This window comes from Equus asinus, chromosome 17 (genome assembly GCF_041296235.1).
Source record: "Equus asinus isolate D_3611 breed Donkey chromosome 17, EquAss-T2T_v2, whole genome shotgun sequence".
Lineage (NCBI taxonomy): Eukaryota > Metazoa > Chordata > Mammalia > Perissodactyla > Equidae > Equus > Equus asinus.
In genome coordinates this window covers 38,628,896-38,642,752 of record NC_091806.1, presented here as the reverse complement: position 1 = coordinate 38,642,752, position 13,857 = coordinate 38,628,896, and the positions used below count along the sequence as shown (strand labels likewise).

At 52.3% G+C, this 13,857-nt stretch overlaps 1 protein-coding gene across 6 annotated transcripts in view; it reads right to left on the bottom strand.

Moving 5' to 3' along the window:
• Nucleotides 1-13,378, bottom strand: part of CD6 (CD6 molecule) — a 41,917-nt gene extending 28,539 nt beyond the window's left edge. For all 6 annotated transcript variants that reach the window (XM_044750202.2, XM_044750203.2, XM_044750204.2 and 3 more), the window contains exon 1: nucleotides 13,150-13,378. In XM_044750202.2, coding sequence (XP_044606137.1) covers nucleotides 13,150-13,210 — 61 coding nt within the window. In that variant the 5' untranslated portion in view covers nucleotides 13,211-13,378. The remainder of the gene's footprint in view (nucleotides 1-13,149) is intronic.
• Nucleotides 13,379-13,857: the final 479 nt, after the last annotated feature.

Here is a 13,857-nt window from a genome sequence, read left to right as displayed (position 1 = left end):
CCTCACAGCCCTCAGAAGGAACCAACTCCACTGACAGCTTGATGTAGAACTTCGCCTCCAGAACTGTGAGATGATAAATTTCTGTTGAGCGTGCAACCGTTTGTGGTACTTTGCTATGGCAGCCGGAGGAAAGGAAGTCACACTCATATTTGCAACAAAGGGTGCCTCCAGGAGGCAAGAGCTGGGGCGAGCCCACGGGAGCTTCTAGAGAATTCTGGGAGGGAGGAAGGGAACCCGCAAGATGGTGGATACGCGCTTCCTTCACATCCAGATTGCCAGAGTCTAACTTCATGGGACCGAGTTTTGAGGCTGTGTTGACGTGACTAGAACAAAGACAGCACCCCCACCAGATGCAGGGGACTAAAAATTATCTAGAAGGGTCTTCATGGAGGGCTTTAGAGTCCATCTAGAGGGTAGAATTGAGGAGCTGACAATTGGGTCCTACTCATTTCCCCTCAGAGAGGTTCGAGAACTTGCCCAAGATTGCACAGGAAGTGCTGGAGCCTGGAAGCGAACGCTGATCCCTCGGACCCCCAAGTCCACGTTCTCCCAGCTGCACTGACAAATATTCACCAAAACCAACACAATGCCCGGCCACACACCCACCTTCGTGCCAATGAGACTAGACCCCCGTGGTACCCCAGAGACGCACAAACTCCCTCCTTCAAGAATGAAAGGCCGTGTTGTGTGAGGGTGCCGGGCGAGATGGCTTTTAATGTGGTCGTTCTAACGTTTTTACGATAAGGATGACTAATGTTTACATCGTGTCTGAATTTTCAGCTGGAATCGGGTGGGAGGAACAAAGAGAGATGGTAGAATTGAGACCGGCCACGACTATGACCTTGGGTAAGCCCCTGCCCCTTTTTAGGGTCTCAGTTTCTCCATGGTAAAGGGGGTGGGTTGGGCCAGTTGGGGTCTGACTGCCAGAGAGGAAGAGGGGGGCTCCGTTGCCTCTGACCGCCTCTGCTTCTAGGATGCTGGCTAGACAGTGCCTCCCTCCCTCACGGCACAGCCCCCCACTGGGCCCACTGCCCCCCCCAACTCATCCTCCCACCAGTTAACACACTGTTTCCCAAACCCGACAATTTAAGATTCAAGATTAGACAGCATTGAATCACTCGGGAAGCAAATTAGTCCTTTTCCAATTCTCCCGTCCTTGGGATTCCAAGTCTCATTGTGGCCTTGCTCAGCCTTGAAAACCTAGCACTTTTTATCCAGGGGAGAGCTGACTCCAGCTTGGGTGGCTGGCTGGTTAGTGACACCTCTGTCCTCAGCGTCCTATTCGTTTACATGGATATGTGCTATTTATTGAAGTAATATTGGTTTGAGATATACGATAGTGATAGACGATTTCTAGGTTAAAATAAACTTACTTAGGTTTAAATCTGGAGTTGATTGCAAAAAATATTTGTTAAAAAGTCATATGTGCATAAAGGGCAAATCAGATCACATCCTTTTATACTTAAAACTCTCCGATGATTTCTCATTTCCCTTGGGTTAATTCCAAGCCCTTATGTGATCTGTGTTTCCTGACAACTGCCAACCTCTCCAGCTCCAGCTCCTCCACATTCCCCCTCTCTCGGTAATCTCCTCCAGCAGGTCAACCTCATTCCTGCCTCAGGGCCTTTGCACCTGCTGTTCCCTGGCCTGGAATGTTCTTTTCCCTGATCTCAGCATTTCCAGATCATCTTGGCATTTAGATCTCGGCTCAGATGCTCTCAGAGGCCCTGCCTGGGTCCCCATCCTGGTCACTCTGGGTATTCTTTGCTTTATTGCCCTCGTTGCACATATTCCTTTCTGATATTTTAAAAATGTATTTACTCATTTGTCTATTTTCCTCATGAGAATCTAAACTCTTTGAAATCCGGGGCTTGGTCTCATATCCTCAGTGGCTGAAAACAGTGCCCAACATGCAGGAGGAGCTCAACAGATGAATGGCAAGAACTGTCACGGCAGAGGGAAAACGGGCCCTGCAGCAGAGAGGAGCTGAACCAAGCTCCAACATCTGAGACGAAGCAAGATGGCGGCCCTCAGAGGCTCAGCCCGAGGGAGCTCCCGCCTCGGCCTCATCAGCCCCAGCATTCCAGGCACTGAGCCAACTGGCTCTCACCCACTGAGCCGGCAGAGAAAGCCAAGTCAGCAAGCACAGGCGTAGGAGGAACGATGGAGTTCTAACATCCTCATTAGAGCCCGTCAATATAACTGATTGAGTCCAGAATCAGCAATAATGTTACAACTAGTGGGTAAAGCTTCAAAGGGGACCAAAATATTTACAAATTCTCAAAGAATCTCCCCCGAGGTAAATATTGATTCAAAAGAGAAAGAGTGACTTTACCCCGCAAAAATCACCTTAGCCGAGCAATCAAGGTTAGACCACTAGTGATGGGGAGGCTGACCCCACCGGCCTTTTGTTTCTCAAAGATTGGCACCTGAGCTAACATCTGTTGCCAATCTTCTTTTTTTGTCTTCTTCTCCCCAAAGCCCCCCAGGACATAGTTGTACTCCTTCTAGTTCCTCTATGTGGGACGCCACTCCAGCATGTCCTGAGAAGCGGTGCCACGTCCGCGCCCAGGATCCGAACTGGAGACACCCTGGGCCGCCGAAGCGGAGCGTGGGAACTTAACCACTCGACTACAGGGCACTCGACCACGGGGCCAGCCCCTAAGTGGAATTTTCTTTTGCCTTAAAGGACGTTATTGAAACTGGCAAAATCAGGAAAAGGCCTGTAGATTACCTAATGGTATTGTGTCGGTGTTAATTACCTGATTTTGATAAGCCTACTGTGGTTCTGTAAGAGAATGACCTTCGGTGTTTTGAAAAAGACACAATGAAGTATTTAGAGGAAAGAGACATTATGTCTACAACCCACTTGCAAACAATTCAGGAAAAAAGTAATAGAAAAACAAAGAAAATGATACAGCAATTGGGGTAACCTGTTAGCATTGGGGAAGCTGAGTGAAGAGCATATGGGACTTGCAACTTCTCAGTAAGTCTGAAATGATGTTGAAATAAAATGTTGAAAAAAAAAAAAAAGCAGAGAAAAGGAAGGCAGCAGCTGAGGACCCGGGAGCTGCAGAGACGGTGCAGGCAGCGTGGCTGCTGGAAGCCAGCTCCTTCTCTCACTAAGCTGACATTTCAGAGACCAATCAGGGTCACCTGTGGTCACCTCAGGTCACATCAGACCACAGCCCTCCGCTGCCATCTCCCCATTGCTGCGGGGAGCTGAGGACACACCTGGCTTGCACAGGGGCCCCTCCACGCCCTTTTGGGTCGTGCAAAAAGACACCCTGGGCACGGTCTGCAGATGCGGCTTCTCACCCCTCTTTGTGACCTTGGGCATCCCCCTCCCCACTCTGCACCTCAGTTTCTTCCTCTGAAAAGTAGGAGCAGGTGACCAGCAGCTCTCTGCGGTTTCTTCCAGTATTTATCAGATAAATACTGTCATGATATTTTTAGAATCTTCTCTGGGGAGTGCAACACATTTCTCCAAGGAGCTTAATTCATTTGGCCAGTGTGTTTAGTTTAGTTTAGCCACAGGAAGGAGAGAAAACAAGTCTTACAGAGCAGAGTGGTGCCTGGACCTCCTCCCCATCCAAGGAATGCCCCCCCCCCCACCCCCACCTCTGTCCCTGGCCAAGCTCAGTTTCCAGGTACCGTTCCCAGAACAGGAACATCTTAGCAAAAGAGTATACTGAAGCGTAGATAAAATCCTCCGCCCAAACTGCATTCAGAAAGAGGCAGCTGGTGGGGGTGAGTTGGACCAGGAGATGACTCTGGTCTCAGTTTTGCCAGCAACTGGCTGCTCGGCTCAAGCTCTCTGAGCATCAGTTTGCCCTTCTGTAAAATGGACAGAGCCATGCCTGGCTCTGTGCGGGGCTGTGAGGACACAGGGACTTCATCTCTTCCTCCTCCCGGGCTCAGGGCTCAGTAGGTGACTTCCAAGTTGGGAGCAGAGTGCTCAGATGGGATCCCCAAGACACCTTGAGAAGCGCCCAGCTCTGAGGCTCCTCCTGTCTCACACAGCCTGTGTCCCCACACTGCCCTGGTCCCCGGCCCCATGCACAGACTCCCTGGGCATCTGCTGGCATTGCCCAAAGAGCCCAGCCTGGCTCAAGGTCATGGAGGAGGGGTGGGGGGGTGGCGTGGGAATTCATAGGTTGGACCGTCTACCCTGCCCTGCCAGTGCACAGTGGAGACCCAGGGGCACCCTCGTCACAGGGCAAAGCAAAGAGATCAATTTCCCAAGATGGGGCTTCAGTCCAGCATCTCTGAAGGGCACCACAGCTTCCTCTTCAGCCCATCAGCCCTGCCTCCCTGCCCAGGATGGCCTCCCGGAGGCTCTCTCAGCTGCCATTTTGAGGCTGAAGGCAGTCGGGCCACAGGAGTCCACAAAATGGCGGGCGGAAGCCTAGGTTTCTTTTCTTTTCCTTCTGCTGTCCCCGTGAGCTCCTGCCTCGGCCCCAAACCCAGCAGTAGTTGTGGCCAAGGAGCTGTTTAGCACCCTAAGAAGGCCTGTATCTCCCCGAGTACTTCACAGACAACATCTCATGGCGCCTCATCCCAACCCTGGGCTCTGGAGGTTACCATTGACCCTGCTTTACAGCTGGGGAAACTGAGGCTCCGAGTGCATGCTTGGGCAGAAAGTGGCTTCCGACCCCGGAGCACCTTTGAGATTTTTTCCCCCGGGTTCCACGACAGCCCTGCTGATGATGGGCGAGGTGAAAAGTTCCCAGAGAATGGGCAGACCTTTCCTGCAGAAATCTTGAGGTGGGTGGGGTCCACACTCTGCCCATTTTCAATGGATTTGGACTCCTAAGACCAAAGTAGAGCTCTATGAGCTGTGTGTCTATTAGCTGGTCAATCTAGGAAAAGTCACTTTGCCTCTCCAAGCCTCAGTGGCTCAATCAGGAAAATGGGGGTCATAATTTGCACTTCATAGGGCTGCGATGAGGAAAAGGCAGGTTTATGAGTTCACGTGGTGCTGCCCGGGAGGCCATTCTCCTTGTGACTGCCCAGCTAACATTTGTAAATGATGTTTTGTGTGCACACCTTCTTCAGGCCAGTTGCTGTGCTTGACATTTTCCTATAAGCTCCTCGAATCCTCCTGATGCCACAGTCTGGATGAGTCAGGAAAAGAAAACAGCCTGGACCTCAGCTCCTTTGGGAATTGTGGCCCCACCCACCCAACATGCCCTGGGTGGGCGGGCGTGGAATGGCTGGTCAGCACTTCCCGGCAGCCAGCCCCTCTGGGGCTTGCACCTTGCCTGTCTCATCTCCAGACTTCTGCTCAGATGGGTCCTTTTGCCTGAAATGCCTTTTTTTTCCCTTTGCTTTTTATTTGGAAATTATAGACGACGAGAAATTGCAAAAATAGCACAGGGAAGTCCCGTGCACCCAGCTTCCCCTGATGGTGACTTCTTATGTAACCAGAGTAAATGACCAAAACCGGGAAGTTGATATGGGCACATCACCAGTAGACTATCTTCCCAGTTTTGCATACGCTCATTTTTTTTTAAATGTCTTGGTGCCTAGGACGTTTCTGCTGTCCTTCTCTGTAGGCAAAGCCTCTCGTCCTCCATGTCCAGCCCCTCTGAGACAGCGACGCCCCCTCTTCAAGAAACTCAAGCTCACTCTCCTTTGACTCCCAGCTCCAGAGGGAGTGCAGCCCAGGGATGGGGAATATGGGTTTTGGAGACCTGCACATACGGATTCACACTCAGCATCGGCCGCCAGCCTGGGACAAAATACAGAGCTTCAGTTGCCCCACCTGTAAAATGGGGTCAATTGCCCTAATGTCGGAGTGGGACAGGATGAGCATAGCTGATGCTCGGCAAATGGCGAGTCCCCTGCGATGGATGGTGGCTGTGGTTGTCATCAGATTGCATCTGTTGTCACGCCCATCCCAGGCTGACTCGTAGGGTTTCACCACCTTCTTCACCTTTATGTCTCATATCTCTGTTCACAGGGCCTGGCATACAGCAGGTGCTGAATAAATGTGACTAGATGGAGCCCCCTGCCAGGCCAGCTTTTCTGTGGCTCATGGGGCCTCTTTAACTGCACCCTCGTTGACTCCTAGCCTGGGTGGGCAGGGTAAGTGCAGGGCCAACCCCATGAAGACTGGGCCACATTGAATGCCCTCTGTCTCTGAGAAGTCTCCCAGCGGCCCCAGGACCCAGAGGCCCCTCAGAGCCGTCCCTGGAGGCAGTGGTGAGGCTGCAAGCCCAGAGGGTGTAACATCTGGAGATGCCCCATGTGTGAATGGAGCCCCGAGGGCAGCCAGCCAGGAGACGAGCCAGGCCACTTTTTTTCTGGTAGAAAGAGCACTGAGCTGCCAGTCAGGAGACCTAAGCTCAAAGCTTGGCACTAACTAGCCGCACACTTTGACAGGTCTCTCAGCCTTGCTAACCCTGGGTTTTCTCATCTATACAATGGGGTCATCATGTGGGTAAACGAGCTCATTGTGCAAACAGCCATATGTTAACCACGAAATCCTGTATTCACACAGACGAGATCTTTGTCCTCGCTGTGCAACATTTATAAGCTAACATTTTGAGCGCTGCTATGTTCGGGCATTTTCAGATGCGTTGTCTAATTAATTTCCAGAACTTGGTGAGCTGGGTGTTTTTATCTCTAGCATGCAGGCACAGAGAAGCTGAGAAACAAGCCCTGGGTCACACAGAGCCGGGATTGGAACCCAAGTCCGCCTGATGCCAAGGTCCATGATTCCACACAGCAGGACACCAGCTGGGTTACCATGTTGTGCGCATCCAGGGCTATTTTCTAACAGCTGGCTCTCGGCTCCTCCCAGCCGGCTGTCCCACACCACAACCAGTCAAGTCTCGAGGAGCATACCGAGATGACAAAGCCTGGCTCTTTAGTGTTCAATTCGCCCATTTTTCCCGTGAAGAAACGACGGCCAGAGAAAGGAAAGACGCTGCCCAAGATCACCCAGCAAGCTAGAGCCAGAGCGAGTCCTGAAAATCCTTCCCCACCTCGCCTCTCCTCGGGGTTCCTTCTCCTGCCCGCAATGCAGGGGCTCCGTTCCCACAGCTGAAGCGGGGGACATGAGTTTGGGCACCATCCCCGACTTGAAGGCTCAGGAAAATCCAGGGGCTGCTCAGGGGGCCTGGGGATAGCCTGATACACAGCCCTCAGGTCCAGGTCGTCCCCACAGAAGGGGAGCAGGTGGCTTCCCCAAGCTGTGTCCCGTAAGGAGGGCAGACTGTCCACCCCCATTGTCCTCCCTCTGGATCAGTGTTTCCAGAGTGTGGAGCACACACCCAAAGGTTCGAGAAACCACTCAGGTGGTCACTGACATGGCACCAAGTTACACGACAAAAATTGTGCCACTCCACTCCCCTTTCAGGCTCCTGGATTACTTGGAGGAGGAATCTCCCAGGGGGCTGGTCCTCACGCACCTACAACCCTCCCATCTGGGCACAGAGGAAGCAGCGAGCATCGGGCTAGAATGGAATGATATTGTTTTCTTTCCATTAGGTTTATTTTCACCATTATTATCATTACGGTGATTTATAATGGTTTCCCTTTAAGGGAGCAATATAAAGTCTTTTCTAAAAATAATGTATTTACACTTTAAAAAATCAATTAAGAGGGGCCGGCCCGGTGGCGCAGAGATTAAGTGCACACGTTCCGCTTCGGCAACCTGGGGTTCACAGGTTCGGATCGCGGGTGCGGACATGGCACTGCTTGGCAAGCCATGCTGTGGTAGGCGTCCCACGTATAAAGTAGAGGAAGATGGGCACGGATGTTAGCTCAGGGCTAATCTTCCTCAAAAAAAAAAAAAGCTAGAAAGAGGATGCGGTCAGTTGTCAGGTAGATGGCAGCTTTAGCAAACACTGGGAAGGGACAGGAATGAGGGATGCTGGGAAGTTCAACTCTGGGTAACTCGCTTTGCCCCGACCTGGCTGGGGGGGACTGGGGGGTGGACAGGTGCTGAGGGTGGGATGGAGGGTCTGGGGAACCCTGGGCCTTGGGAAACAGACCGCGGTCTGCTCAGCACAGGGCTGAGCACCAGGCGTGGGAGTTAGTTGGTGGTTTCACGGCTGTGGTCCAGGCGGGGTTGGGGTGGGAGGGGTCTTTTCCTCTAAGCCCCTGTCCCAAAGTCTCAGCTGGAGCCACCTGAACGTTCCTCCTTGTCTCAAGGAGAAGGCTGATTCTTCAGCCTCAGAATCTGACGGCTAGGGGCCCAATTTAATTCCTGAGCTTTCCTATAAGAAAATGAAGCTAGAGCGAAGCCGGCCTTGATAAGCGCAGGCTGAATGAGAGAGGCCGTGGGCATCGTTTCTCACTCCTTCTAGATCCCTCTGTAATCATCTATGTGAATGACAGTCCCAGCGCCCTAGGAGCTGCTTTGTCCCACATGACCACTACGGTGACAGCCATGCTAAATGTCCCCTCCAATCACTGCCCTGTGACCAGGGAGCTAGATTAAGCCAAGAGAAAAATGCAGATGCCTGTCGTATATTACTTATACATCTTATGAGTTATAGTCTTGCCAGGAAAGAAGAATGTGAAAAAAAAGAAAAAAGAGGAAGGGCCAGCCCCGTAGCCATGTGGTTAAGTTCTCACGCTCCACTTAGACGGCCCGGGGTTTCACTGGTTCGGATCCTGGGGGCGGACATGGCACCTCTCATCAGGCCATGCTGAGGCGGCGTCCCACACAGCACAACCAGAGGCGCTCACAACTAGAATATGCAACTAAGTACTGGGGGTCCTTTGGGGAAAAGAAGAAGGAAAAAAAAGAAGATTGGCAACAGATGTTAGCTCAGGTGCCAATCTAAAAAGAAAAGGAAGAAGAGGAATAGAGTAGTAAACGCGTTTGTTTGATTTAATCTAATCAAGTGGGGAAGCCCCCTGGGTTGGGAGGAGACAGAGGATTATGTTTGCATGACTAGGACCCAGAGGCCGGGGGTCGAGGGACCAGCCCCATCAGAGGCCGTGGGCGACCAAAGAGGGCCCTGCATGTGGTCAGCAGCACAACAAAACCATATCTTATATTTTGGCAAAAGAAAAAACAGGCAGACCTCATCTCAGTCCACGGAGATGGAAATCCGACCCGCTCTGGATAACCCAAGTTACTCGCAATGGTACAATTCTTTTCTCCTTGGTACGTGGCTTTTAAGCCCAGGAAGATTAGAATTTAAAAAGTAAGAGATGATGAAATAAACAAAAACCCATAGTATTTGTACATTTGCGTTAAGATGGGTCAAGTTCTGTGTTGGTTTATAAAGTCCTGTATTTGTGAGGTTTAAGAACATTTGGCCCCTAGAGTTTCTTGTGTTTGTGAGCGAGTCATTGACCTTAGCTGAAATTTTAAGTTGAAAATTTAAGAGAATTTGACAATGTCTTTAAACATTAGTAGACCATTTATGAGAACTTAATGCTCTCTTTGTTTACAACTTAGGTTTTTAGATCTGTAAGCCTTCTTTGAAATCCTTGGGAAGGCTTTGTTTCTTAGAGGTATTTGAAGCATTTATAAGAAAATCAAATTTATTAAATTTCTAAATGCAGTGAAGAATTCTAAGGCAGGTTGATCCAAATGTAATGCAAGCTACATATGTCATTTTAAATTTTCTAGTAGCCATATTTTTAAAAAGTCAAAAGTAATAGGCAAACTTAATTGTAATAATAAAATTTATTTAACCCAACTTATCCCAAATATTATCCTTTGACATGTAATTCACATAAAAGTTATTAACGAGATATTTTAAATTCTTTTTTTGAATGCATCTTCAAGATCTGCTGTGTATTTTACCTTTCCAACACATCTCAAGTTGGACTACCACATTTCTGACACACATTCTAGTAGCTCCTGTGTTGGACGTCAAAGTTCGAAGGGAATTTAATTAACTACATTTGTAAGTGGTATTTATCATTTAAGGAACTCCCTCCGTTCAACCTGATTTGTTGAAATATTAATCAAAGACCCCTTGAGAGTCATTGTAAAAAATTCCTTGACTTATAAAGAAAATGAGGTGTGTATATTGAACTTACGAGTTAAGAAAAAGATTTTTTAAATTTGTTAATTTAGGAAACTTTTTTTTTTAAGTAACCACAAATAGCTTTATCAGTGCACAGCAGCAGCCCTTAGGACCTCGCCGACCACAGTCCAGATGGAGTTAGAGCCAGCAACCTCGGCGCTGCCCTGGCGGGAAAGGCCTGGTTCTTGGTTACTGCATCGCAGGCAGCCTTTCAGATCAGACAGAGCCCTCGGGGTGGTCTGCCCAAAGCGCCCCGTTCCTCGGACAAGACAATGGACGTCCAGAGGGGGCGAGGAGCGCATGGTGGATTCAAGGCCAGCTCGGACGATGCTCCCGTCTCCCGACCCCAGCCCAGCCTCCCCAGTCAAGGGCTTCTAGTTCCTTCTTTCTGCTTCTTCATCCCCATCAGACAACCAAGGCACAGAACTGCAGAGGAGGTGGACAAACTGGTCGTGGACTCAGACGTCCAGGGAGCACCAGCAGAGAACTGGAAAGCATAGGTCCCTAAGCTTCAGTCTTTGCCCTGGTCCTTCAGTAACACAAACCAAGCCCTGACCAGAGGCCAGCTCAGAGCCCGGGCCAGCAAAGCAGCTGTGTGAGGCCCAGGATGGAAGCCTAGAGCTGGGATGGACAGGGGAGCAGGAGAAGGGAGGCCTGCCCAGCACGGAAGAGCCATGGCCGGGTCTACTGGGCCCAGGAAGGCCCGACTCCACCCGCCTGTGGTCCCGGGGCACCGCCTGGTCACCCCAGCAGGCTTCACACGCAGCCCTCGGCATGGAGGCCCTGGAGCTTCCTCCTGGCCTCATTCTCCCCGCTCCCTTGTTTCTCCCCCTTGTTTTCCTTTCTTTCCTTTTCTTTTTCTCCTTGGAGGCCCTCATCTCCTTTCCCCATCCTGTTCTGCTCAGTGCACAGATTTGGCCCGGGAGAACCCCGCAAACAGATCTGGGTCCCTCTTGCCCTCTCAGGGGGAGCGCCCTGCTGGGGTTTGGGCCACTGGACCACGGCGGCGAGAAAGAGAGCTGCTCAGGCAGGCCCGGAACAGCCTGGCCCCACGAGAGGCTGGCTCTGCCTCCACGCCCTTGGCTCCTGGGGGACTTTGGCTCATATTTCTTTCTGCCTGGAACACCCTTCCTGCCAGGCCATATTTCTCAGCGGTCGGACACACACCACCAGGGACCCTCAGGAGGGGTTAAGGAAGCAACATTCACTGCCATTAAATCGCATAGCGAGGAGACATTCTCTGCTCAAAGTGTTTTCAGTCAAGAAGAAAATAACAACGGGGAGCCGGCAGGTCTTTATCACCCCCCTCAGCATCCCGTCCTTGGGAGGGCAGGCCGGGGCTCCCGCTCATGGGGCCCTTCCATCCTTTTCCCCTTTTGCTGGCACGTACTAAACACTGGTTTTCACCACTATTTCTTTTCAAGCCTGCGTCTACCTTTTATTTATGGCACAGGATGTCAGTTTTCCATTTGCAAGAGTGACATAAAGTTTCCTTTCAAACTAAACCTGTATTAAGAACAAGTGAGTCAACCAAATATAAATGCAGTTTTGAAAACACGGAGTAGCTAACCGTGCTGGGAGTGGAGTGGGGCGGGGGGGGGTGTCAGGGCACGACGTGAGAACTGAAGTGCAGGGACCCGGGCTCCAGGGCCCTGTCCCTCCACCTTCCTGAGCTCTGTCCAGGCCCTGGGTTCTCCTACCTCCCTTTGGGCACCATCCAAGGTCAGTTCCCCAGCCCCTGGGCTGGCTGAGCGTCGGCTCTAGCCCCGAGGGCACCCAGCATCCAGATTAGCCTCTGGCTCTCATTCCTGCCCAGAGGCCATGGAAGCAGCTCATCAGAAGCCCTGGAAGGGGCAGGAGGACAGGCAGCCTGCCATGCCAGGGGCTGGCCAGCAGACCTTTCAGCCCCAGACTGAATTCTGAACCTAGGCAGGTGGCGAGGCCTTGTGGAGAACAGAGGGTGGCGGCGATGGGGACAGGGAGAGAAAGAACCTGTCTCTGACCATCTGTCCGTCTCAGCTCAGGCGCAGAAGCTGGCTGAGCTCCAGGTGCTCCTGGAAGAGCCAGAGAGGCAAAGCTGACCCACACGGGGCCGGAGGCACGCGCATCCCTGCTCCGGAGCTAACTGGCTCTCCCTGCACCAGGGTGAGGTCGGGAGGCTCAGAGCACATGCCTCTAGATCCAGGCAGAGAGAAGAGGTGCCCCAGTATAGCTCCCCAATGCTCCCAGTCCTCCTAGCTGGCTCAGATGCCCCTCCTGATGGGGCCTTCCGGGGTCTCCTTCACACCAAACTGAAGGCATTTGGCATCTCCACTGCCAGGTGGACCCAGACTCCCCTGGCCAAGAATTCTGTTTTCAGACCAGCCCCTCCATCCCCCAAATGCGAGGGCCCAACCGCAGCAGAATCTCTTGCATCTCTGGGTGCCCCCCAACCTCCAGCTCCTGCCAGCTTAGACCCTGCCCTCAGCAGGGGCCAACAGCATCTGATGAGCGCAACCCAGTGTCCAGAACTTCTGGCCACCTGATGTCCCAGCCCAGGTCACAAGGGTGCCCTGGCACCCAGGGGGGCTCAGGATGGGGGACAGGTGGCCCTCAAGAGTCTTCCTGTTCATTTGTGCCCTAAACTACTTCAACGGGTTTTTCCGGACCCACCAGTGACCAGCTGTCCTCACTCCCCTTGGCTTCCAGAGTTCTGTCTCAGGTCCAAGCCTGGCAAGCCCAGAACCTCAGCTTTGGGGTTGAAAATACAATCACCCATGGTCCTACTTCTCTGGAAGGTGAGCCATTCCTTCCTGAGAGTTGGCAAGAAATGGGGATGCGGGAGTTCCTGAGCCCATGGGTGGGAGACATCACCATCCTCAGAGCCTGGAAGCCCGTTAGTAAGACACCACACATCCTGCCCACACCATCTCACCCTCGGGGGTCCTCCTGGCACTGTCCAGGCAGGGCCCCAGCCCCCGAAGATGGTTCCTGTACCCTCCCTGAAACCCAATGGCTGTTGGCACAGCTGGCACCTGCCTGGTACCCGAGTACAGTCTTGGCTAAAAGGCTTCAGAAAGGTGAGCGAGAGAAAAGAACCAGACAGGGGCCCAAGAGAGCACGACCCAGGTCCTCCAGCAGCAGCACGAGAAGCAGGATAAGGGGTTACCTGCGAGGGTTGGCATCAGCCATCCAGCGATCACGAGGAAGAACCACATGTCTGGAGCCATCTCGGACTGCTACGCGTGCCTGCCGGCAGGAAGCAACATCCTAAGGCCAGGAGGTGGGCACGGCCGCAGAGTGCCCCCCGTGCCCGCTCTGCTCTTTGCTGCTCCTGTTTGTATCTTTCCCTCCGCTGCTCTCTCTTGCACGCATGCGACCAACCCCAGCCTGCGAGTGTCTCTCACGCCTCTGTGCTCGACTTGCGGTTTTGGTCTCCAGGAAGTCAGGTTGGTATTATGGGGGCTGCTGGGGAGAGCCAAGCTGCCTCTGCCACAAGCCCCCCAGGCCTGGCTGAACCCCAAGGGTCACGGAGCAAGACACACGCATACACACTCAAGGGTCTCCTAAGAAAAAGGAAAGCAGAAGGGGCACACCTCGTTTCTAGATACCTGGCACAAAGTACATACTCAATTAATACATGTTTGCCGAGTGAATGAGTGACCCACGGTCTGTCCTGCTCTGTGGAATCCTGGGATTAACTCCCAAGGTCTACCTGGTCTTTGGGTGCAATGATGGGTGGGAAGAAGGAGGGCACGGTCGTCTACTTTTGAGAGGGAAGAGCCTTGGGCAGGGCCTGAGCTATGGTTTGTCCCTCACCTCCTTCTACAGGTTGGAGCCGTCCCCTGAGGTGGCACGGGAGGGTCCAGAGCCCTCC